We start from the raw sequence: 27,993 nt of genomic DNA, 5'->3' as shown, positions 1-27,993 counted from the left end.
GAAGTAATTTTTTTTAAAAGTACATTTTTACTGTTCTACTTCAAGATTTTATGTTTTTTTGCAAATCCGATTTTATCCTGATTAATTCCTGATTTTTTCAAAAATTCCTTCTCTTTTGGTTTGCCTATTTTTTCCCAAAATGATTTATGCTTCTATGTGTCAAACTATTAATGGAATTTTTTGAAATCTAGACACCCAGATGAAAATCCAAGCCTGAATATGGAGTGAAAGGAAGTTTGAAATGGGTGTTGGGTGGGATTGAGGTTGCAGACCAACAATTTATCCACATTATATGACAAATTGAGAATTTTTCTACCCATTCATTGGTTCATGTAAGTTTTATTAAAAGTTAGGGAGCATTTTCTAATTTTTAGATTCGATAATGAGGAAACAGTCTATACAGCATTTGCCATCCCTAGCTTTGATTAAAAAAAACATTTCTATAGTGCATGATTGCTTTCACAGGATTGCCTGTAGCGTATGAACAGGGATAGTTCAAGTCTGAAGGTAGAACCTGGGGCTATTCATAGCATTTCGGAAAGGTGGCTAGAAAGGAGACTATCATAGAATACTTGGTAAAGTGGAGACTTGCTGGATGAAGATTCTGCTGCAGAGCTCACAGATATGTGGAAGACTTGCATAAACAATGATTGGGAGAAAGTGTGCAATGGAGGAAGGCATATAATAAATAGACGAGTAGACTTTAGTGGTTCTTGCATGAGAGAAGTGTTTCTTGCCACGTATTAGTTAAATTTAGGCTGTTTCTCCATTAGCCTAACTGCATAATAATTTGGTTTTTTATGTAAGTCTCATGTGCATGATGATGACTATTTTTGTCCAAGATTTTATCTGCTTGGAGATCTTTTATGCATGATTTAAGAAACTTCAATTAGTAATAACCATTGTATTCTATTAATGACTTCTTAAACGTTGGCTCTATTCATTGAAATTGTAAGTTTCTTTGTTGGAATATTAACCATGAGGTTTTACATATTTTTCTTACTAAAACGAATTTGATCCACATCTAATATTTAGAATTTTAGATAATTGCCCCCTGCCATCTAGTTTCTGCTTCTTAATCCCTCCAGTTCATTAGACAGCCGAGTGAGTGCTTGCAGGACTATTGGCTGATTCATATCTATATTATACAGTTAAGAGATATAGGTATATGCATATCTATATTATATAGTCACGAGAGATAATTATATTCATATCTTGCAGAAAATGGTGGATTCCTGTAATAGTCATTCTTCTTACATGTTAGGATTAGATGATCTCGTGTTCTTCTAGTATCTCCAACTTGGGAAAACCAAAAATACTATTGTCAGAAATTTTAAATTCTATTTACTATGGAGTCTGATTTATATTTCCTAGCTTTGGGTTTTAACTGCTATGTTTGCATACTTGCAACACATATAGAGGGGTAGCACCTGCAAATTGTGGATAATTTTTTATGCAGTAATCATGTGAATAATAAATTTTTCATATAAAATTTGCTCATTAAATAATTTTATATCTGACTAATTATTATCTGATCTCACACATTCCAGCTCTCAGATTCTTTTATGAAGTCCTTATTCATCTACAATTTGGCTTTCTTAATTCATATTAAAAGCACAATTTTTGGTTAAAGAAATGCTCATGAAACGTTCATCTATCTGTAATCTTTCTTAAGCAGATAAATCACCTTTTCACTAAATTTCTGTGCTTCTAAGTTAATTTAGCAGAACGGAGAGTGATGTTTGTTTGATCATTGTTTTTCTTGTATTGAATGGATATAATTTGTTTTAAATGGATAATTTCTCATGGTTATGACATGTGAAATTTCAAATAGGTTGGGTTTGAGATGATTGACACATTAGCACAAGCAGAAGGAATCTCAGTGAGCAGGATTGAGTGCAAAGCACTGTTTGGAAAAGGTAAAGATTGTTTCTCCTGCTGCAGTATCTAAAATAGCCAAGATAATTTATGCTAGACATCTCTGCAGTTCAAACTTCAATTTGTTGACATTGATACCCAGGCAAGACTGAAACACCTGGTATTTGAAATGGTATACATTCAAGGAATATTTTTGGGGTGCATTCATCTTTTTCTTTGTCAAATGTATATTGGAATGCTTGGACAACTTAGGGATAATCATGTGTTTAGTCAAACGTTAGCACATATATAACTTATTTGGTATTTCAATAAATAATTTCTATTAATAGTGTTAGTATATGGTTCATGTAACATATCATATGCACTTAGCATATGTCATGATATATTTTCTACTTCCACTTGTGTTTTATTTATTAAACCTTTTAGTTTATCTCATTCTCGAGACATGAAATGTCATAATCAACTATAGTCCAAATAGAATAAACAGAAGAGTGATCTGCCACCTTGTGGTTGGGTACTTAATAGGTGACTTAAAAAATAAAATAACATTTCTTAGTACATATACAAAAGGATAACATTATCACCTTAGAAAATAACTTTTAACTATTCAAATCATATCGAACCAAACATCATTGAATCATCTCAAGATTTAAGAAATGCTTTTGATTACAATGTGTAAGAATGTGAAGTGTCGTATCCACCCCATCTAATTTAGAGGGTGATCTGTATTTTGGCAATGGCGTATGAGGTATTGTGTGGGTAGAAAGTAATGATTCTCTAAGGAATTGTATTATTACAGGCTGTGGACTTTTTAACATTTTGGTGGAAAAATGCCTTTTCATAGACTTCTTAAGAGATAAAACCTTTTATTTATCACATTTACTTGAACATAGAAAGTAAACTATCCACAGTTGTATATTGACCATGCAAATAAAATCACCTAACAAGGGGCAATCTCTCACCTTGGATGGGTAATCCACTAATTCCTGACTCGACTTTCTTTTTGGAGCAATTTTCTTTGAAATAATAGATGAAAAGCAAATGTTATAATTTTCACAAATGACCAGATAGGTCAGAGTCAAGGATACATTCAGTTGCACTATGGTACGAGGAAGAATTGGAGATCATAAAAGTAACAAAGCATTTTGAGCTAAAACAAAGAAAATAGAGGGTAAGCCAAAATTAGTTAAGTCCTACGTCATAAGATCTGAGTACAATTTTAGAAACCCATGTGGGAGAAGGAAGTTTTGTTGAAAGATGGAGATAATCATGCATTTCAGAATAGAGTATCTCATGTATATGGATACAATAATATTACTAAGAGTCATTATTTTTTGGGCTTATTTAGACTAATAATGTATCTGGTTGTGTGTGATTAAAAGGCTTTAGCTATTCAAACAGATCATCACCTGAGACTTTTTTAAAGAATGTGTAGAACCCAAGATCAAATATACAAAAATAAGAATAAAAAATTACGTCTCCAAATAATTTAAGGAACAGAGAAAAAAAAAAAAAAAAAAAATATATATATATATATATATATGGAAATCCAATTGATAATGTTATTCACTGATAGAACAGGCCTCACTTTCAATTTTTACAGCTAGCTTTCCTAGAATAACCTAACTAGTAACTACCCCAAACATTACTAAACATTACTAACATTAACAAGCTTACTTTTACATCAACGAATCCCTCTTTGGTCCAAATGGGAAATAGATATCAACAATACTGAATCAAATAACAACAAAACCAAGATGATCTGGAGCACACATCAATCTGACTCAGCTTTCCTCTCTGTAAACTCAGTCTAGTATTTGTCTGGTATTGCTCAACTAGAGTTGACACTTGTACACATCCTCTTGATGTTTAAACCTTTGCTTCCCTATATATACTGACCAATCCCCTACATATGGGGCCTTTTGTTATTGTTTCCCGAAGTTTGAAGATCCATTGCTTCTTCCTAACACTACTTGATACAAGCATGGTGAAAATTCACATGTCAACATTCCTCTGACCATTTGTATTGCATGTAATATGAATGAGATAAAAATATGTTTCTTTTTCTCTATCCTGGCTGCCAAAACTTCTTATTGTCTTGGTTATTAAAACTGATTTCCTTCTTCACTTTCCCCGCTTATCAAAACTTATGATTGTCTTGGTCACCAAATACACAACTGCAATGACCATCATCTTGGTGACTTGTTATTCTCGGAACTCTTAGGTGTATCCTCAACTGATGAACAGCTGCTTGGGACCTGATCACATACAGATCAGCTGGTCCCAGGTGCTTTTTATCGAAGATTGAATGTTGCAATGGTCTGGTATAGTTGTATTGAGCATTTATTAGGAGCAGTGACCTAGTAGAGTTAGGTCAGTGCTACTAGGTCACTGCTCCTCATAAATGCTCAAAACAACTATACCAGACCATTGCAACATTCAATCTATGAGCGAGAAGCTAAATGAAGATGTAAATATTCCTCCATCTTGTATTCTGACCTCCATTTTGACCTTACTAACTTCTATCCATCAAAAAGAATATGAAAATCTTCTCTATATCCTACCTCATGCGTGTACATTTATAAAAGCCATGGAAATATTAAAATTTAACTGTCAGTTGAACATTGTTTCGAATAAAATCTTATATCTCCAGAAGAAAAAGACAATATTTCCAAAAATAGTCTAAGATGATAAAGTATGAGATTTGAACCATAGATATCCAATATTCAACTTCAACTTTTCATCAACTCATCTACAACCATATTAAAATGAATTCTCTCACAATGAAATGAAATTTCAGAATTTTGGTAACTCTAAATGGTAGCATAGAGGAATGAGAAATGAAACCAAAAAGCCCATGAATAAATGAATGTTGCTATTGTCATTTGTTTTTATCAATGCTAATTGGTGGTGCGTCCTTCACATTTTTTACCCTTGTCCCCTATAAAGGACATTTTAGGAGAGCTAAGAAACATCCCCAACTCTTTTTTCAAAATTAGGAAGTGATGTCAATTTTTTTCGCAGGGATGTCCCCTCATTTGTCCTGAGGATGTCTAGCCATCTTCTAACATATCCAGGGATAATTTTAGCCATTTAAAAGAAAATAACTTACAACCTTTCACAGCTGGTTTGGTTTATACGACATATCCACTAGGATCTATAAAAAAAAATATGAAAGGGTATTTTCCATGAAGGTCTGTGTGGTTTTGAATGTGTCAATGTGGGCTTTGTGGTAGGGGCTCTGCCCCTTGACACCAGACCCTGGTCCCTGCTAGGGCACTGCCTCTCAATCCTATTGGGGGGCATTACACCCAAGGCCCCATCAAACTAGAACTTTAACCAAGTAATAGATCAATAATGGATCATGATCAGAAAATCTACAATATACATATCCCTTGCTGCAAATCACTACATCTTTACCATTTAAGGGCTGCCATAGACAAAATTGGCATACTATAGTCATTATATTTTTGAATACGGCATAAATCATAGTCGTGGGGTCATTTTCATAATGATGAATTTGCTCAGACAAATGAGAGAACCATCCTATTTAAGTTCAAGCTAGAATTGACTAGTTATTGTTTTACTTAACTGCTCCTCTTGTTAAAGGAGTTTGACAACAAACCATGCCATCTTTTTTAATAGATCTGTAAGATGGGATTATTTTATTGATAATCAAATAAAGAGTATATAGTTTCCTGATGACAGATCCATCTTCTTCCTGCATCTTACTGAAACAAAAATATTACCAGCTAAACCGGGAACCAAAACACTGAGAGTGAACAGGAAAAATCTCAGCCTACACCAAGCCCTACCCCATACATGTAATATATCCTTATATGTTTATTGTAAAATTAATTACAAACCAACTCTCCAAAAATAATCCATCGTGTAACCCAAGAGAATCAAGAGCAATACTAACTACTACAACAGGTTCAACAGCCCATAGCCCATAAACAGGATTGAGAGAGTATTTAAAAAATTACCCTCAACAATAGGATCCTAGAAATAACAAAGCATGACAAAATTCTCCCAGGACTAGATAAACGCAAAAGTTTATCAACAAATCCTCTCTTCAGGGAATAGAGAAGGGACAAAAAAGCCAACACATACACTAAGGTCACCTCCACTAATTCTTCTGCTTCTTTCCCATTGACATGTTGATTTAGTGGTCTTCCAAGCCAAACTTCTTCCTTTTTCTACACACATTGTCCTCCTCTAAACGGTCCTTTTCATGTTCCAGCTGCCAAGCATCCTGAAAGTGCCAATCTATCTTGGCCTTTATCGTATGCTGATGCTCATACACTCCAGATAAGGAAAGGTTGCACAAGTGTTTCGACATAGCCGAATTGCTTGTAACCATTGTGGTGAGCGCATAAGCCCACACTAGACTCTTCCATTTTGAAAATGATAGACATGCCTCTGCACAATCCCAGCCACACACATTTTTTCATGGTTCTCAATACCTTCTCCTTTGAGCTCAGTTCAACCCCCCAGGCCGTGAAGGACAATGCTAAGTCAATGTTTGAATGGTAGTGGTGCTCCGAATCAGAAACTCTTTGCCCAAAATCAAATCTCTTGCTCATGAAACTTGAAACTTGAAACTTGAAAACACCAGCAAGGCGCTTCTTAGTAATCTTTCCTTGAAAGCACTGCTTCTTATTTGGGGAGACTAAGGTGAAATTAGCTTCCATTACATACCTGTCACCGTCAGTGCAGAGTGACACTCGAGCAGACGAAAATGAAATGAGGCAAAACGTAGGGGAATAAAATGTGGCCTCTTACATCCCACATGTCCACACATCCCATCACCATAAAGGTAGTTTTACAATTTCAAGTCATGATTTAGAATCCTATGGAAATACTCAAACATTGATGTCACTGCTGTATTTGACAGTGTGTCATCAAACTGGTTGGAGCCCCTTTTGACGTGCAAAATTTTAAAATCTTCAAATGAGGATAGGGCTGAACAAATTAATTTTATGTATTTATTTAATTTTTTGAACTCCAAACACCTGATTCCCTCTTCACAATAGCATTAATCACAATTAAAGAATCCTCTTTCAGATGGAGTCTATTAACACTTAGTTTTTTTGCCATTTGGATGGCACCTCATGCAGCCTGAGCTTCCGCCTTCTTGTTGGTTCCATCTTTGAGGTTCATTGCGCCGATTGCCAGAAGGTTTCCCTGAGAATCTCTGCCTGCAAAGCCCACAGATGAAGGGCGGGGATTGCCCTTGGATGCACCATTGAAGTTTACCTTTGTCCATCCCAGATTTGGACATTCCCATTTATCCTTTGATTCTGTAGGATCATTAGGACTAACCCAAATAGGCCCATTGCAGGAACAAAACATACTGTCTTGAAGGCTTAGGCAAACTTGAATAAATTCCTTACTTGAATATATGAGTGAGGGATGCCTTTATTAACTCATGCTCGTATATATAAAGGACATCATGACTCCTGTTCAATTCCCTTGCTCACAAAGGTTCTGTAATATCCATGATGAATGCATTATTGATGTTATCATATGCATATTTAAAATTTTCTAATTTGTAATAGCCATCTCTTGTCATCCCCTAAAAAATGCCCAAAATGTATCCCATACTAGAAACATGTCCTGCAGTCCCCTACCATGCCTGTAGTAGAAACTTGGGGAAGCATAATGTTTTATCTATGTACTTTCTCTAGTGAACAAAACAAAGCCTCCATTTCATTGAAATGCCAATGTCAGTGAGGATTGGGCATTTTATCTCCAGCACCTTATTAAAAAAATGTGCAAGCATGCCCTTTGTGGAAATCAACCAGAACTAAAAAATGTTCAATGCATATTTCTTTTTCAATATCTTCCAACATCATTCACAGCTCTATTCTGTCACATCCATAGCCATATTTTTGTACCATACCTAATAAATATTAATTATCTTAAATGCTATTCTAGGAGTCAACGCTTGGTTCAATGAATTAAAAGATGTGCTTGAATGAATGTGAACTGCAACTCTTTGAAAGACACCTAATTTCTAAGAAGATTAACATTACAGCCCATAAAAACAATTAAGAACCACTGCTGATACACATTCATCCACTCAATGGTCTAAGTAACAATTATGTCTTAGAACAGCAAAATAGACAACCTCTGTTTATCAGCAGTCTAACTATTAGCACATTAGGACTTAAAGTGATGTCCATTATATAAATACCTGCTCTGATGCCACTATTTGATCTTGCATCAAATTCATAAAAATATCATTAAAAATATACACCTCCAAATAATAAAAAGGAACACAGAACATATATCATATGGGAATTCAACTGATTATATTATTCATCGACCTTTATAAAGTCCTTTACACTTTAACTTCAACAACCAGTTTTTCCTGAAGAACCTAAAATATTAAATTATTCAACATGTTACTAACATTAATTTCTTACTTTTGCATCATAACATCTAACAGCATGATATAACCATAGACATATACAAAGAAGTGTTGGTGTGTACATCTGGTAGTGGTCCATGCCAAACAAATTTGGTATGGAACAAATTTGGTCTTGCCTTAGAGAGACTAATTTGCAAGAGCACTCTAAGAAAAATGACAGTAATAGGTCTAGTGTACTTGAAAAATGAGTGATCTTGGGTCTAATTTAAGATAGCTAGTCCAGTGGAATATAACTACAAATCATATTGTGTGGAATTTAACAAGTTGAATTGAGAGATTGGGTAAGTAGGTTCCATATCATCTTATGTGGCTTGATATGGAGCAGTGGGAAAATAATCAACATATATGCAGTATCTTAGTTAACTCAAGTGCATCCACGAATCAGAAAAATAAATTTCATCTTTGGCATTGCTTGTCATTTATTATTGCCAACAGGTGCCATAGAGAAATACATAGTGATACTACCAAGAAAAAACTATGTCTTCCCGATAACTCTGCATACAAGTATTTAAGTACTGTATCTCATGTTTTGTTTATGTCAAGGATTTTAAAAACCTTGCACTGTTGTTTGGTTTATCAATGCATGAATTTCTGATAGTAGGAAATCAGGAAATGTATTTTGCGCACAGAAGTTTGGTTGATTCAACCATAGTTGGCAAACTCGCCAAAGCCGGAAACTTGCCAAGGTCTGAAAAATAAAGTCAGGGAAAACTCAGCAACTTAAAAAATTGCTTAAATTTAATTAGAAATGATTTTTCGCAAAATTCAATGAGAAGATACATCCAATTAGTCAATAAATGAGAACACAAAACAAAGAAGCTTAGTCTAGATATATTTAAACACAAAGTGGGTACAAAATCTCATTCTCTTGAGGAAGACTCATCGCTGGAAGAAAAATAGTAAATAATTTATGTAAAAGTTAAAACTAAAAGTAAACACATCATTCCAATTACATCTTCCTCTTCTTAGTTTTAATAAAAACTAAGGGAGAGGTAGAACAGAGGGTCTAATCTTAGAAGTCTGCACTGGCCATGATTTTCTTCTTGCTCGGGATCTCTAACTCAGTCTGTGGCTTGTCCTCAATCCTAGATATAGCTCTGCCTCTAGCTTCTCCTGGCACTAGCAGTGACTACTTATTCAACTCAATGTCATCCAGCCTAAAACCAAATCCACACCTTCACTCCATAGTCTGCCTCTTCAAATCATTGATGTCATCCTCTTCAAAAACTCCGGTCCAAACCTGCTGCAAATGTGCTTCAAACCTGCCTCAAGTTCACTTCAAATCGATCAAAATCAGTTTGCAAGTGTTTGGAAGACTTTTCCCCTCTCAGCAAAATACAAGTGAAGAAATGAGAAATGAAACTGATTTGGGCTGTTTTTTGCCTTTAACGGCTGTTTTAAAACTACAACTGAGTTTTTAACAAAAGCTCAGCAAGTACTCAACTAGTTCTTGCCAAAAATTCTGCAAGTTTTTGGCACCAGTAAAAGTCATAAAAACTCGCCAAGTGAGAAAACTCGGCCAGTTTTTGTAACTCAGAGATTACTCTGCCAGTAGTCCATCCATGGTTTCAACATCTATACTGCAATCTATGACAAATTTACACAATTATCGATCTGCATGGTTTATGCTCCAAACTTAACTGATCCTCAATCAATTTTATTAGATTTCCACAATCCATTTGCAATGTAATTTTGTTTCTGGATTTGATTGTGTCTGTTTTTTCTGCTTCTTCAAACTTTAATGTCACTTCCTATATTATTGATCTTCAAGGCACACATGGTTGGCATGGCTTTATACTTTTCATTACTGGTTTATTTGCTTTCTTTTGGAACAAGTCTGCTTCTTTCTGAGTTTGGAATTCGTTCCTGATGTAATATATTATTTTTTCCCCTCTCTTTGTAAGCTTGTGATTGCAGGGCATATTGATGGCGTACCTGTAATGTTAGCTAAACCACAGACTTTCATGAATGTCAGTGGACAATCAGTAAGTAACGCAACTCAACCTTCAACCTTGTAACATTTCCTTACTGCATGCCTTAGCCTTTTTGTTACAGTTTATTTTGTTAGGCAATAGGAGTGGTGATTTAGAATTGCGATTTCTCACTAGCTCTCTCACATAGATAGAGGCATTTATGTTTTCTTGGACAAACATAAGTGTTGCAGTTTGGATAGTGATCACTTACAAATAAAGTCAATAAAAATGGCCAAAATTATCAATTTTAGTCTTTGAAAAATTCAGGAGTGCTAATGGGATGAATTGGCAACTTTTATATTGCTCAACAAAAGTGATAATTTTTGGACTCAAATCTTTACAGTTAGAAGACCATATACTTATATTTATATAGTGAGAAGCCATACTTCTCAGAAAGAGTTGAATAGTGAAAGGTCTTGTGAGTATCCGGTAAGAGCCTAAATTAATCAGAGCTCAAGTTAGCCAAGGTGAAAGGACTTTAGGAAGGCACAATTATGTTAACAATACTAAAAAGTTATATACTAGCATACTTAAAATTTTAGTTAGTTTTTTTGGTAAAATAAGCTGAGAAATATCCAATTTGAAGATATGATTTTGTTATGGTTTAAGCGTTATAGTTCTTGTTAACATGTCTATATTATATATTCTTAAAAACATAAAATTTATTTCTTTATTATATTTTTCACTATTGTGAGATTATGTTTAAATTTTAATTTTTTAAAAATGATTAAAGTTAAAAATTAATATTAACTTCTTAAAATATCAAACAAAAATATTCATTATTTACGGAATATATCTATAAAAATTTAATTAGTTATTCTAATGAGCTTATCACATATTTACAATCAAATTATTAAAATTTACACAGTAAACTTAAATAATTGAAGTTTTCCTTTAAAATGGTAATTTATAAATTGTTAATTCTAAATTATAATTTTTTTATATCAACCATTAAATTCCAAAATTATCATCAAAATAAAATAAATTGTCATTATTTAAATGAATAATAAATTTATAAAAATATTCTCCTTAATATTAATAATAAATATTGAATATCTCAAAATCACTATGACACTTATCTTTGATTAGTTGATATTTCATTCCTCATGTCGAATACTATGTCTTACTCTTGAATAGTAAATAAAGAGATAGAAACAAGGAAATTTGTTAATAACGATATTTGGAAAACTTGAAATGAAATACTGGAAAATGTTATACAAATTTGTTAAACCATTGTAAAATGTGCATTCTGTAGTTTGCAGAGGAAAATAAACTTTCATAGATGGGAATAAGAGGCTTAACGATGAACCTCAACTTATATCTCCTTTTTCCGAATTTTCATGCACAGTTCTATTTCATAAAACCGCTTTTTCCAAGTTTTGATGCGCAGTTCTATTTTGTTTTTCTAGCCGCTGTATTTTCTTTTTAAAAATGAGTGATCCTTCTTAATTTGCCTATTTCTTCCTCAGATGTGGCTTTTATTCCATTGATTTAGGAATTAAATTGCAATTCCCATTAACTTTTTAAAATCTCCTATTTAGAGTCTTACTCATACGATTAAATGTTCACACCCAGATCTCTAACAATATATTTAAAATTCCAGATCCCTGGTTTTACAAAAAATTGAAAAAAAAAAAAAAACAGTCTGCCTTCATTACATGATTGATAATGATATTTTAATTTTTTTTGAGTGTAAGCTTATAACAAATTTATCGGCAAAACAGACTAGACAATTTAAAAGCATTGCAAATTTACCAGAGAAACAGATCAGACAATTTAAAAGAATTTCGCATAAGTACTATGCAAACAATTTCACTTCGTGACAATAAGTTCTTCAGTTTGAACCAGCTATACATCCTTCTTTTGGATAGAGCTTTGGTATTTAAAAATGTTTCATCAGTTATGCCTGCTGACTCGTCCACTACTCCGTATCTGTTACAACATGTTAGATATTTCATCGGTTATGGCCTTCCACTCTTCCACTACCCTTTTTTACAAGGAAACAGGAGTCAATTTTTTTTCAAAAGGCTAAATGTTTACATTGATGAATGCTTCCACTGTAGAAAGCCTCTCGGCTTAATTAAACCGGAAATAGATTTGAAGATTTCAATACAAATATATGCACTATGAAATCTATGATTGTTAAGCCAACCAGATAAAATGTAGGCGAAAATGTGTAAATTGATTTGTCGGTCATTTTACTATTTGTAAAATACAGAGCCTTAGGACTTTAACTTCTTATATGGGGATAAGACTTCTGAGTCTATCATATGGTTGCAAGACCCTTATTCAAGATTTTTGAAAGCCAGGTCCTTGGGCATTCTGATCGATGCCTTCTTTTGCAAAAGTTGGTCCACTTGCATGTTTGCCTCTCTATAAAGACTGAGTAGGATGCTGTTGAAGAGAGAAACTAAGGAATGGACTTTCCTAGGAATACTCTCCAATCTCCAATTGGGTGTATGATCCCTCTTTAGTGCTGCTATGTTTCATCGGTTATGGCCTTCCACTCTTCCACTACCCTTTTTTTAAGGAAACAGGCATCAATTTTTTTTCAAAAGGCTAAATGTTTACATTGATGAATGCTTCCACTGCAAAAAGCCTCTCGGTTTAATTAAACCAGAAATATATTTGGAGATTTCAATAAAAATATATGCACTATGAAATCTATGATTCTTAAGCCAACCAGATAAAATGTACTCGAAAATGTGTAAATTGATTTCTCGGTCATTTTACTATTTGTAAAATACAGAGCCTTAGGACTTTGACTTCTTATACGGGGATAAGGCATCTGAGTCTATCATATGGTTACAAGACCCTTATTCAAGATTTTTGAAAGCCAGGTCCTTGGGCATTCTGATCGATGCCTTCTTTTGCAAAAGTTGGTCCACTTGCATGTTTGCCTCTCTATAAAGACTGAGTAGGATGCTGTTGAAGAGAGAAACTAAGGAATGGACTTTCCTAGGAAAACTCTCCAATCTCCAATTGGGTTTATGATCCCTCTTCAGTGCTGCTCTCAATTTTTTTCAAATTCCTGAATTTCCTTTGACAATTGAGTTTTTGACCTTGTAGGGTCAAATCATAGAATCACATGTAAGACCTTCAAGCTGCATGGGACTGGATCGGAGAATTGCCATTAAGGTAGTTTTAGACATTTTAGTATTTTGCTAAAAAATAATGCATGTGAGTTGACAGGTGTTCTCTCCCAAGAGAAGAACATTAGATGCAACTGGATGTATCATATCCAGTGCAAAGCTGGTGGTTTCTTGGATAAGTACAAAGCTCAGCTTATAGTCAAATTGTATGGACAATGTCAAGGAGTGGACTGATGGGAAATATTAGCACCAGCTGCTAAGTTGGTGACTTTCCTGTTCAAGATATCTATTGTTGCACTTAAATGGATTATAATAGTTATTTAGACAATTATTTGCAAAGTGTGAAAAGCAAAGAGTATAATGTATTCTCTGTTGTGTTATTGGACAGGGGATTGCAAGGGATGGGGGCCTTATATTTGGAATGATATGATACAGCTATTTAAAAATAAGGAAACCATGAAGTAGGGAAATTTCATTTTTTCATATGATAATGCACTCACTTTATTAATTATATAGTCATATTACATAACAGTAGAGCTGAATTGTGAATTTAAATGATAGCTGACATACAAATTAAGAAAATTTTGGTGTTCTCACTGTCAATATGCATATATCCTAATATAATAGATACAACAAAATCCTGTAAGATGACAATTACAAAAATGGAGCAAAGCAGTATACTAGCTATATCTGCTGCTATGCCTTATCATTTCCTGCATCAAAGTTTGAGTTTGAAAATGAACAAGAATGCAATGATCTCAGCCTGATTGGGAAGTTGAGAAGTTTAAGTATGGCACTGGAGACTGTGAAAAGAAGACCCAGTTAGTGTGGACATCTGCAATTCTATAATTTTGATATTCTACAAGAAAAACGAAATCAGTCCTTTGTGAGAACAGTTTTTTTCGTTTGAGCAGGGGACTAGGACTGGGACTGGGAAAGTAGCATGCAATGAGGTACATAAGACTAAGATGGAAGAACACATTTTAATCTACAGACTGGTCTGCTAGTGCGTGAATAAAGGTGACAAGGCATGATCAGCATAGCTGTAGTTTGATACCGAAACACTATGCAAAATGTCATATGAGTGTGTATGTAATGCCCCCAAATTGTGTATATAATGACGCCAATTAAGGATGCAGATACAGTCCTCGTTCCTAAAAGATGTGGTGCCAAGAAAAATGGGAGAGTTTTGCCCCATTAATCTTTGTAACACCCTATACAAAAATTCTATCTAAACTCGGTGAACAGAATTAAACTTTTTCTTGACAAGCTGATTCATGTCCATCAAAAAGGTTTTGTCCCTGGTAGGCAGATCACCGATCCAGTGATTACGGTGCGCAAAGCTCTCCATTCTAATGGAAAATGGTAAGAAAGGAAATATGCTTCTCAAGCTGGATATCTCAAAAGCTTATGACATGGTCTCCTGGCCTTTTCTTTCCTTAGTACTAAAAAAAGATGGATTTGAAGGGAAGATTCTCTAATTATTCTGTTCTGGTAAATGGCTCACTGTAGGGATTCTTTTCCGTTTCTAGAGGGCTTGGGCAAGGGGATCCCTTATCCCCATACCTGTTCATTTTGCTAGCTGATATGTTGGGGAGTAACATTGATAAAAGAGTTTTACAAGGCATTCTTTAAGGTATCAAACCTCCTACTTCAGAAAGTGTTGTTTCTCATCAACAATTTGTTGATGATACTATCTTTCTTGGTTCAACATCCTTTGCTTAGGCTAAAGCTTGGAGATCCCTCATCATGGATTATGCTTTGGTTTAGGGCAGGAGATCTATTTTTAATGAATACCCCTCATAACCTACAAGACCAAATTGCCAGATTCGTAGCCTGCCTTCAAAATGTCTGGGCATGCCATTAATTCTGGGTTGTTGGAAAGGATTCAGATCAAACTGGATAGAGTGGTCTTTGGCACTTTATTCTATGTTGGTGTGGTCACAAACCCATCAAAATGCCCCACCTTTTTTATTTTTCCAAACCTTAGCTCTTTTTATGATTTTTATGTTTATCATCTAGGCATAGTCAAGGGATACCATTGATGTCGTTGAACATCTTTTAGGGTTTTGAACTTTTCACATCATGTTCAAGATGTATGTAGCTTGACATGGGAGATCAAGGATGGCTTAGGTATGTTTTCAAGGCCCCCCTAAAATGTTATGGGCAAGGACGCATCTTTGTAATGCCTTGTCTAAAGGACAAAGGCAAAACTCGATGAATCAAAGTTTAAAAAAAAATACTAACATCAAATAGCACCACATAGGATAAGGTAACAAGTCTTACATGCACAACTACATGCATAGTAGTATCGCATAGAACACAATGATACAAAGATATAGGTAGGAGAGAAGTCCTCACCAATGTATAAGCATGGTGATACCAATGGAAGACTAATCATTGCAGATGAAGTTCAACCACAAAGGAGTATGAAAAAGTGAACACATACACCTTTGAATACCTGAGATCATCCCATGAAAGGTTACTCAATAAGGGGATTGAAATTATAAAGGGTCTACGTTTTTAGGTATTTTCTATACCTCAGAAAACTGCATTTTAGGAGGTCTAAGGGGGTGAAATTCAGGGTCTAATATTTCATTGGACGCATAGAACAATTACCATAGGCTACGCTCAAAGAAAGTAGTTTTAGATCTTTTTGAGCTCTTTTTGATGATATAGAGAAGCTCGATCTTTAATCACTACGTAGAAGTTATGACCTTTTGAAGATGCACTGGAAGTAAGCACTAGATTGGGCCAAGGGATTGGAGTTCCACTCTAACTTATTTGTAAAGTAGAAGAAACTAGAGAAGAGATTCGGGCTTCAAGGATTGGAGTTTCACTTTATCTTGTTTACAAATTAGAAGAATCTGGAAAAGAGAAATCCCAAAGTTTGAAGTACAAAGAATTGAATTGAGGTCTTGAGGAACAACATTTTAGCTTAATCATTACCAAGCATAGACAAAAACAATAAGGAGAAGTCCTAAGTCTGAAGTATGAAAGATGGTAATTTGGGATTGGAAGTTAGGGTTTTGACTTACCCATTTTGCCAAGTAGTCGAAATTGAGAATGTGAAAGCCTGATGTCCAATGTTCAAAAACTATTGACAATGCAGTCTGAAAAGTTATCCTTTGGGGTTGGGGATTTGGGATGAGCCTTTTCACTTTTTGGAGGAAACTTTAAAGGAAAAAGTCCATTTTCTAATGCCTGACATACTTAGAGAATCACTAGAAATACTTATAATAATTTCTGCAAGTTTCATTGTGAAACAGGTTTAGGAAGTTGTCAACACCAAGGAGGTTCATTTTAAGCCCAAATTGAAGGTTTGCATGTTCTTTGTGATCATTTGCAATATTTAATATTGAATGTAAATATTCAATTCATTGTGCTATGTTCTAACACTAAGATGTGCTACTAAATTAACCAATTCTCATTACATTCAAATTACATTTCCTCTTCAAGAGAATTCCAATAGGCATGATTACAATTTACATCTGGATGGGATTCTAATGTTCTTGAATTACATTTTTTTTTGAAATGAGCATTGCAGTAATTGATTTATGTACCTTGCAAGACATTAGATTGATCATTATTATATATAATAGTGAGGAGACATGTCATGTCTCATGACCAATCACTAACTAATTGTTATATCAAACTTAATCAAGTGTATATGTATATATATATGTATGTATGTATGTACGTGTGTATATACAACAATTTGCATATATATATATATATATATGTATATTTAACAATTTATACACACACACACACACAGATATACATATGATTAATAACCATAATCGTAACAGAATACGAAAGAATGATAGTAATCAAATACTCAAGGTTGATAGACCACTTTTGCATTTGATTTCATCGATAAGAATAATCTGACTGAATATACAATTTTATTAAGCACTCCTTCACAGCTAGGGAGGATAATTTCTATCCAAATAAACAATACAATATGCTAATGTATTGCGAGAAAAGATGATGATATTCAAAGATATGGTATATCCACAAATATCAAATGATATCCACCATAACAGATTTTACCTCACAGTATCATCAGGAGTACGATATGTTCATGAATATCAACCATATGATATTTCACCATACTCATATCTTTTTTGGTATGTGCACTAGTATCAAGTCTCATGATGCCTACCAAAGAAGATATCTGCACATGGTGTCTTTACTGATACTATGTCTCATAGTATCCACCATGCCATATCTCAATAATATAACTTATAGTAGTTGCACGCTACTTAGTTAATTACATAAGAGATATGCACTATCATGATCTCCATAGACATCAACCACATGACATCTATCATGATAGCGTGTTTTCATAGATGTCACCGCATGTGATATCCACCATTATTGTGAGATCGTCACTTCACAATGATGTTCATAGGGGCCCATAAGCCATTAAGGTCAAAGAGTCAGACCAAATACGTCTATCATGAACCATATTAGAGGATGGATCCACCAGGGCTACTCTGAGAGGGTGGAACAAGGGGTTTCACCTCAAACATCTCATAGAGAAGAACACATCGAAAGGAATTTCATCTTGAGCTTCTCCCTCACAAAGAAGAACTCATTAAGCAGATATCAATCTGTTGACCTTTTCGTCCAAGATTGCTTTTGATTAACTGTCAGGCTCCCTCTGAACCTGACATTGATCTTTTGACTTCCTCGCCCAAGGTTGCCTTTGATGAAGTGTCAAACTCCCTTTGAATCTGGTATCAACCTTCTAACCTCCTGGCAGCAAGTCGTGTCATTCTCCTTGGTTCAACAAGTATCCATTTTTCTAGGAATGTTATTGTCTAGATATCCACATAAAGGCCTTACGACCTACATACATGGAACTTCATCCCATGAATCATACTCCTATGATTGTTACAGTTTCCCAATCATTCGAGAAACCATCTCGATGTGGTTTGCTTCCTATGAGCCAATACGGTCAAGATCCCCGACAATCAATTTAAGAAAATCCTCTTGTTGCTCCCTCTATCACGGAAGGATACCTTGCTCGCAGAATCTTAGTCATGGAAGATACCTTGCTCCAAGGGACTCTTATCATTTGACATGATTCACATGTGTGTGAAGGAGCTAGATCCAAGACCTGCGATCATAAGAACAAGCCCTAAACTAGATAGTTATATGATCATCTAGAGATTTGGACAAAATCTCCTCGCAGTCCACCCCTGAGCCTCCTTTGTCTCGACTTTGTTTCATAATCCTAGATGCTACCATCATTGACACAAGTGCCTCAACATCATTCCTATTGCACGATTCTTCTTTTCCAGTAAGACCTTCCTCAAGGACCAAATAAAAGAACAAGACAAATAGCTCTTATAGTACATATAGGAATATAATTAAGAGATTAACTTTGTGGATTTCACCTTCAAACCCTAAATATGATTAATTGTGGGAAATGAAACTATTGATGTATAAAATTGTACTCAAGAGAGAATACTTATCTCCTTATTCTAGATCAAACACTCATAGACATCCTTCTGCTTCTTTCTTCTTTTTGAGTATCAATCTTCTTCCAAGTTCTAGTTTGGTCCTTTCATCCAATACAAGTCCAAACATTCATTAAGCTTACCAATAGCAACAAATATGTCTTGCCATTTGTTTAAAACCCATTTACGGAATGCCAAAATCTTGACTAAGAATGCTCATGCCACATGAATGAATTTGCAACTCATACTTCAAGCTCTGTTCAACAAAGAGAGACCAGTAGATGGTTCATACGAATTCTCAGGAAATAAACTTCGTTGACCACTCACAACAACTCGAATTTCCTTTGATCATGTAAAGGTATTTGTTTGATATGCAATATGTTGTTCCATGGCTTCCCTTTGCACACAAGATTGAAGCCTCCCTGGCACTTGTCATGCCACCTTCCTGCCTGCAACAAATTGTGGAAAAACATGTGCTTGCTTTGATTTTAACTTCATCCACTTAACTAGACATTGTTAGTGTCTATCATTCATGACAGTAGAGGGGCCTAAATTTTAGGCAAGCAAAACTCCTTACTCTAGACAAGTGACAGTGCCATCTCATTTCACAGTGTTATTTTTATTTAATATTTTTTGTTCACTTGCAATGAGGCTTTACACGATCATCCAAGGCCTGCTGATGATTTGGATAATTAATCAATTCTTCATTGTTGTCATTTAGATGTCATTTCCTTACATGCCCGTCTTGGTGGATTGATCCATCTTTAAACCACACTTTTCCACTCTCAGTGTTGAGAAATTATTCAATATTCAGATAGACCTTGACAGAGTTTCCGCCACCTTTTTATGTTGTTCAAATGATATCTCTATGCTAACATATCACTATTGTTTATCAATTGTTAGCATCCTCATACAAGTCACATCTCTTTGTTCATTGCATTATTTAGTACGTGGGCTAGCAAGAAGGTTGACCTTGAAAATTGCTGATTTTTGAATACATTCTCCTTTTTGATAACAACTCAGCAATCTCACAGGGTATTCAAATGGCAACAAAACTGATTAGAAATTATTGTTAACTGTGATCTCTAGAATCACCGTTGACCAAAGAAATGTTGCCTCATCACTTAATCCGCAGGCAATTGAAGAGTTGACAAGGTCAGCCCACAAACTGAATATCCCACAGAAGTGTCCCAAGGCTATGCGAGACTATTTTGCTCTAACTCAAATATGAGATCAATTGAAACAACAGTTGCAAAGAAAAAAATGTGATCCATCCATCTACGACACTTCTGTTGCTGACAATTTACAAAGGCATTGATCCCATCTTCGAGCATCATCATATTTGTCTTGTGACAAGGGATTTCTATATACCTTCTGTGACAGAGAACACACCTCTCTAGGCTATTGTTTGGAGCGGCGCTGATGGCTTCATTACATATTGCTGGGGCTGTATGTTATTTGAAATTTCCCCCTTTGAGCGGTCCCTCTATCCGTATGGACAATACAGGAGCTACAAAATATTGGATTTGGATATCACATATCTACGAGTTTCCCATACTCTGAGACCATTCAACTTTGGCAATTCCCCCTTCTCTTTGGGTACAGCACTTTTCCCTGTACTCTTGTGTTCTCACTAAGCAAAGTTTGATTAAAGGATTCAACCTGTTTTATATTGCATTCTTCCTTTGTAGTCTTCTGCGGTTATCATTATGGGTCAATTATAACTGTTACCGGTTCCCTCAATTACTGGCCGCTCAATATACAGTTGTCATTTGTAATGATAAAATTAGATGTTTATCATAATTTCCCAAACATAACTGATATTTCTATATCGATCATTGTTTTCCAAAACAAGCTCTAACTGAATATCTTCTTTCATGGCAAATATATTCCTGAAAATGTGTTCATGGTCATTCACCAGTTCAGTCTATAAACATATAGGTGTATATAGCTGCGTTGTACAGGCATTCGTGACTTTCAGAAATAGTCTAAATTGATAAATCGCTCAGTCAATTCAACCATCCTAATGCAATCATATTTGACATTTGTCTACTAGTTGATTTATTTCAGAAAATTTCTATTGATAATATTATTGCAGAATTGTTGGAATTTTTTCTGCAACAAATTCGATGGCACTCTCAAGCTTGCCTCACATATCTGACAGACAATAATTTTGTCACAGTTTTGTCTAATTAATTACGAGCAGAACTGCTGAAAAAGTTATCCATTGCACAGACAAGGTAGCTCACCCGATTAACTACGTCTCTCCTTACTCCACCTATCTCACCGTTTCTGGTATATCTATCAACTTGTTAAAGATAGCTTGTTAATGAAAATTTCTGCTCTTCTGAATATTGTGACAGGAGACTTCCTTTCATATCACATCATACAAACCATGTTTATGCCCTCGAGTTTTGGGCATGAAACACACCAACAAATTTTTATTTATTTATATATTTAAAAGTGATAATAGGATTAAATATATAAAAATTTGTTGGTGTGTTTTTGCCTTGTATTTTTGGGCATGACAAACCATTCTTTCACTAAAGAGAAGGCGCAGGAAACTAATGCTGCTCCGAAACCATGTTAAATTTTGACCGGTTACTGCATATCTTGCATTGCACTAATTGATTTCTGTACATTGCAAGACATTAGATTGATCATTATATATAATAGTGAGGAGACATGTCCCATGACCAATCACTAGCTAATTGTTATATCAAACTTAATCAAGTGTGTGTATATATATGTGTGTGTGTGTGTGTGCATCTGATTTATTTGATAGGAATAATCCGACTGAAGATACAATTCATTAACAAAACTAGCTAGATGGCGTACAAAGATGATGAGTACAAAATATCCCTTGCTGTCTCTAATCCATGTGCTACAATTATCAACAGTGATGACCATTTGGAACACGTTGGTCCATCCCACCGTACTAAGAGACAATCACACGACCCAAAGAAGACACTCACATAATACACAACGAAGGATGGCTTACACTAACACCAATCATGTAGAATGCATGACATCCAATAAAGTTAACACCAACATAGGAAAGGTATGTTGCATCTTTTAGGTGCTACTTAAGCTACACTAGAACTAAATACTAGAGAGCCTGGGAGTGTCATCACAAAGTACAATAGATGGTTACCACATGGAACCATATACCCTCTCATATGGTCAAGGATCCTCAGACATACAAGTCTAATGTTCATAGGGAAAAAGTGTCTTCCCAAGTCATCCTTAGCCTTTACAAGCCCTCGAGCCCTTAACTACTTATTTTTCAATTATTGTTCACTTGAGTAATTGAGTCACACACTTTTGTAATGTCCCCTTTCTAGCACACGTTTGTGGTTATTGTTAGCCTTTTTCTCCATGGTCCCATAGGCTAACCAAGACATTAAGGTATATTGAGGGTATTTGGCCTAGACAATTTTAGTTGTAGGCTTATCCAAGGTCATATGGTGTGGTTTTGAGATTTATAGCAAGTCAGTTGGGCAGGGCAGTCTCATCAATGTTGCATAAATATTATCTTGTCGATGGTAATTGTTATGTATCAATTATAGATATTAATAACCTTTTGAGATTATTAATTATATAGTGCTACCTAAAATCTTTACCCTAAATGCCTTTGTTCCAAAAACAAAAACGGTTTTGGGAACACGGGGATGGCCAAAAACATTTCCAAGCTGTCCGTGATGAAGCAAAATTTTCAGAAATTGTCCTGAAAATTGGGGAACAGTCGATGAAGATTTCAGTAACTGTTGACCATTTACCAGACGAGTGGGATGGCCAAGTTGCCCCCCGACGGTTGTGGGAGGTAAAAAGTAAGATAGTTTTATTAAATATTTGCAAATTTTTTAATCTTGCATTCACCCCACACCTCAAGGCAACCCTAAATATTAAAATATGTTATTACTAATATCAATTTTAAGCATATGAACTAAAATATCAAATTGTGTATCCCTTGCAAGTTGCATATGGTTTGGGCTGAGTGAACAAAGTAACGCTTGAGTGACTAATCATTTTGTCTTGCTACTGTTAGAATGTGAACAAAGTTATCTATGAATTCTGGAAGTCATTGGTGAAAATCTGTAAATTGAGAGTGAAAATCTACAAATTCAGAGTGTACATTTTCATTTAGTATTCTGAGACCAAATCTTAGGGGCAGTAACATACTATCTTTGTTTTCATTTTTACTTTTGAAGTTTGTGACTTTGAGTCTTCTAACATTATGACACATTGATGCAACAATTTTTGAATCTTGATATATGATATGATACTTAAAGTCTTAACTCTTCATTTTGTTGAACGTGCAGTTTTTTCACATTTTGATATATTATATGATATGTTTATTGTTTTTGTAACATACCATTTTTTACTAAGCTGAAATAAAGTACATGTTCTAGGATTATGACCGGATATCATAACAGGATGACATGAAATAGTTGAGAAACAATACATGATAACAATAAATCCAAAATTAAATAATGACTATATCCATTTCATATGAAAGACAACTAAATTAACTTCCTTAACTGACTCTATGATTTCAGTTTAAAAGAAACAAATCAATTTAACCACATCTACGGCTATACATTTCAAGTAATACAAAGGTACGTACAAGTGAAAGATTTATGATTCATACTGAGTTAACTGAATTAACTGATGGTGTGTTGTGCAAGCCTTGGAATCTGGCAAAGAGGACAAGTGTTGACATAGGCTTAACCTCCCAATTGCGGACCTTAACATATCCCCACGCAATCTCTTACAAGAAAGGTCCTCCCTACCCCGGGTTAGGCTTGGGACACCATAGTCTTGCCATCCATAGCATACCGTTGTTACAGTGTCGGCTAAGCAACAAACAAGGCTGAGGAATTCCTCCATCAACCTTTCCTCTATTAGTTAGCGCTCTCGACCTCTAGTGATCATTTATGGCAAGCATGCCTCTATACTACCTTGGCCAAGGATTTAGGTGGGTATTAAACAACCCGATCACCACCACTCGACTTGACAACCGATTACATCTTGGACAATCATGAGCCGACTTGGACTTAAGCAATCTCTTTCTTTAATTGATCATATATTTAAGACACTGAATAATAGTTTTTCTTTTTTTTCTCTTGCAAGATTCCTCTCATCTTCACCCATTTACACTTGGTTCTACCGGCCTTAGGTGCATCCTAGGAAACTGATGATAATCATGAGATTCTTTTAAATGAGAATTGTTTGTAAGAACCATTTTGAAATTAATCACAGCTGGTAGTTATCAAATAGAAGAGAAAAACAAAAGATATTTCAAGACCAAAGATATGACAGATTTTACACAACATAAAAGTACTATATGATTGCATTGGCTAGGCATTCCTATCCTCGGAATTATAGTAATTCATCCTTACGGGCATGCACCCGATGCTTATAAATAGGAACTTATCCTAATATAGTAAAAAAATAAAGAGCAGAGTTGACGCTTCTCAGATGCAAATCGAGTTCAAGCTAATACTAGATTTGAATAAAAGGAGCTTTCTTGAATCATAAGGCATTGCATACAATGCGAATAATTTGATAAAGATACATGACCTGGATATAGAGAGAAACAAGGTAAATTGCTAATGTGGTAGCAATCACTATGTATGATATGGCTTCACCTGTGTGGCTCAGTAAGCAGTAATAGTGAGGTGTTATTGGCTTCACCCGAGCGACTCAATATTGCATTACTAGTACGATATTGTGCTTTTGATATCAGACGAGAGATAAGAAGAACTTGGTTCATAGAGAATTGTATACAATAATGAGAGAGAGAGAGCGCTAGTGAGAGTGCTCTCTCAGCCGTGGGGAATAGAAAATATAGTCTCCTGCTACGGTTACAAGGAGCTAGATTTATAGTTACAAGAATTCTGTAAGTTCAAATTCTAAAAAGTAAAAACCAATGCTGATAAAAGGTGGCGACACTCATGTTTTGGAACCGTAAAGAAGTATATATTTTCTCCATAATTTTAAACAAATATAATGTTTATATATGTGGATATATATACATATAAATATAATTTCATCATGTTATTGAATTCTTTCTATGATTGTACCTACATATACATATATCAATACGCTTGTGTAATTTAGAGAGTACATACAATTTCTTTTTATCATTATATTCTCTCTAGATACGCAAACATATATTTATATATACCTGTAAGTGCAATTCATAAACATTATTAGAGTATCATGGTAGCATCATATATATATATATATATATATATGTAAAGTCTAATGTTGAGCACATCCACAGTCTCAAAAATGAAAAAGAGGTAATAGTTCTTTCATGATATTAAAGGTTTAATATTTCTCTTGTTATAAAATTGACCAAGTAGCTCATGACTGTCCAAAGTATACTCCGTTGCCTAGTCATTAAATCCTTCATCAAAATCCCATTTAGCAATGCTTCCACCCCTTCGTCTGCTCCTACAACCAAAATGCATTTTCCACAATAATAACATGTTCCTCCATTTAAATTGAAATATCGATAAAAACCAAAATAACTGATAACTGTCACGACTAACCACCACTAATCTTTAGCTTAACCACCACTAATCTTTAGCTTAAAATATAAGCAATCGTTTTTGTCAAAATAACAAAAATCAACTAACAAGTCATTCTTCACATGAATCATGATATCCAACAGCATCTAACTAACCATTACAACAGCTATGACATTATTTTAAAAGATCTAAAATTTGGGATGTAGCAGTTTCAATGAAATTATCTTTATGAATGTATGAAATTGAAATTTGAACTCTTATTTGATTCATTTGATGCTCTGTCTATGATGTTTCAATGAATGAGCATTGATTTTAGATTTATAAATGTTATTATCTTGATATGCTGAATGTTACAATTTTATACAATTAAAAAATATATTTGGAAAAACACACACACACACACACACACACACACACACACGCACGCATGCACACGCACACATGCACGCGCACACATGCACGCGCACACACACGCATGCACATGCACACATGCACGCGCACACACACACATGCATGCACGCACGCACACGTGCACACGCACGCACGCACACACACGCACACACGCACACGACGTTGGGAACCATTGGGATAACCCTCTCTAGTACTTAAGTTGTAAGGTCATCACTTCCCCGGCAAATGTGTAATAAAACTCAACTAAGGCGGTTTACATTTTTTACAAATTTTAGCATTAGGATTCATTTTTAAACAGGTCCAATTCCCCGACTTTTTGCAAAGTACCCACACTTCCACATAATAATTCATCACAAATAACCACTATATCACATTTTTCCCCCTTTCACAGTGCCATAAAAAATCATTGAATTTCCAAAACACTGTGGAAATTGCTTGAAAGTCTTCTAAATTTAAAATTCAGATAAATAATTTTTTTGAACAATATCCTTTTGGAATAGAAGTATCCAACACCCTTCTTTTAACATAAAACATTAATTTCAAACATTCTATGGGAGATTGGGCAGCACAATGCTGTATTACGGTATATCAGAAAATTCTATAAAATACTAAAGTTCTCCAAAAAATTAAACAAATTATCAAATGCAAATCTATAAACAAGGGAAATCCCATTAAACATTTAGGGACAAGGACAAAACAAATTGGAAGACAAATGAAGATCCTACCTCAAATTTTGCTGAAATTTTAAACTTTTCTTCACACAGAATGAAAGATTGATTGCACACAGAATTAAGATACCCTTACTAATCCTATTCTAGTGAAATTGATTTCACTCCAAACCCTTCACAAATGCCCTCACAATCCACAAAAAAATTCCTTGGAAAGAGGGCTCTTCTTTCATCATTTCTTCACAAAATAGACTACATCTTGGTACTCTTTTGAAACCCAATTAATATTTCCTTCTTGAAAAATAACAATGTACAATTATTTATCCAAGACAATGGAAGTTGATCATCGATTAGAGCTACCATTGACATTTTTTACTGCACTATTATATCACTCTGTGTGTCATTTGAAATCAAGAGAATGTCCACATAACAAAGAATTGCAAAATAAATTTTCCCTCCTACAGGTTTCTAATTTAATAAAATATATCTCATAGTTCATGATAGATGATAAACAACACTTTGAGAAACTTATAAATCTAGAAGATATGCTTAAGATCGTCTTGTCTCTCACATTGCATACAAAGGCTATTTGAGAAGTTGGATATAGCTAATTTGTAATGTCCCCATTTTTATACCATCTTGTCCTTTGGGCCTTGGCTAGTTTTGCTTAGACTTTTAGGTGTGCTGGAAGAGTTCCAATGTTCTTGGTGAGCTTAATTTTCAATTTCACTAGGTTTCTCAAAAACGCTATTTATAGTAGGTGCTTGCATGGCATTGATCTTTCTAGGTTCTTTTGGGGTTTGTTCTCTTTGGTTCTCAAAGAACAATATTATTTATAGTATGTGCTCGTGTTAGGATTAGTTATCATCTTCCAACTTCAGTTATGTTCTGACATGATTTGATTTCTATTTCCGGTGTCTTGGCAAGTTTCGTAAGGTGATGGATATTATCTCAATATTCTAAGTTATAAAGTGACTTTGAATTATTCACTTTGGTGTTAGTGCTATGAATTGACCTCAAAGTTGGATGTGTAGGTGGTGGGTGAAACAAAATTAAAGTCATTTTTAAAAGCTTATAGAGAGCTTTTTTGAGGGAAATTAAATATTTGAATTTTTAAAAATGCTCTAATTTCCTCCAAGCTCTATAAATAAATGGTGCAACTGTAAGAGACATACTTGCCATAAGTGTACGATGCTGTGTGAAAAAATAATCCTTCAAATAACATTTTGAAGCAGAAAATATCAATATTAATAGGGAGCATTAGTCCACAAGTAAACTATCTTAAAAGTGATATAGATATAGAAATTGTAAGACCATTGTCTGTACTTGGGTTGTAGTTTGCTTTTTCTAATAAATTGCTTATGACTGTGGGGTGGGTGAATCACACAAGTGGAGAATAGAGATGCAGTTGCACCTCTCGCAAACCTGTAAATTGTCATGATCTGTTGTCATGCCCGAATTTATTACTTTTGCAATATCAATGGGTGATATGGATGCATATTTATATGGGAACCGGAAAGACTTG

General features: G+C 34.7%; 1 protein-coding gene across 3 annotated transcripts in view; it reads left to right on the top strand.

The window, feature by feature from the left end:
* Positions 1-27,993, top strand: part of LOC149549498 (peptidyl-tRNA hydrolase, mitochondrial-like) — a 35,136-nt gene that overhangs the window by 4,154 nt on the left and 2,989 nt on the right. For all 3 annotated transcript variants that reach the window (XM_089792872.1, XM_089792873.1, XM_089792871.1), the window contains exons 3-4: positions 1,835-1,919; positions 10,232-10,299. In XM_089792872.1, coding sequence (XP_089648998.1) covers positions 1,835-1,919; positions 10,232-10,299 — 153 coding nt within the window. The remainder of the gene's footprint in view (positions 1-1,834; positions 1,920-10,231; positions 10,300-27,993) is intronic.

This window comes from Cupressus sempervirens, chromosome 7 (assembly GCF_028749045.1).
Source record: "Cupressus sempervirens isolate cs-2001-9-10 chromosome 7, ASM2874904v1, whole genome shotgun sequence".
NCBI classification, from domain to species: Eukaryota; Viridiplantae; Streptophyta; class Pinopsida; order Cupressales; family Cupressaceae; genus Cupressus; species Cupressus sempervirens.
This window is presented reverse-complemented; position numbering and strand designations above follow the sequence as displayed.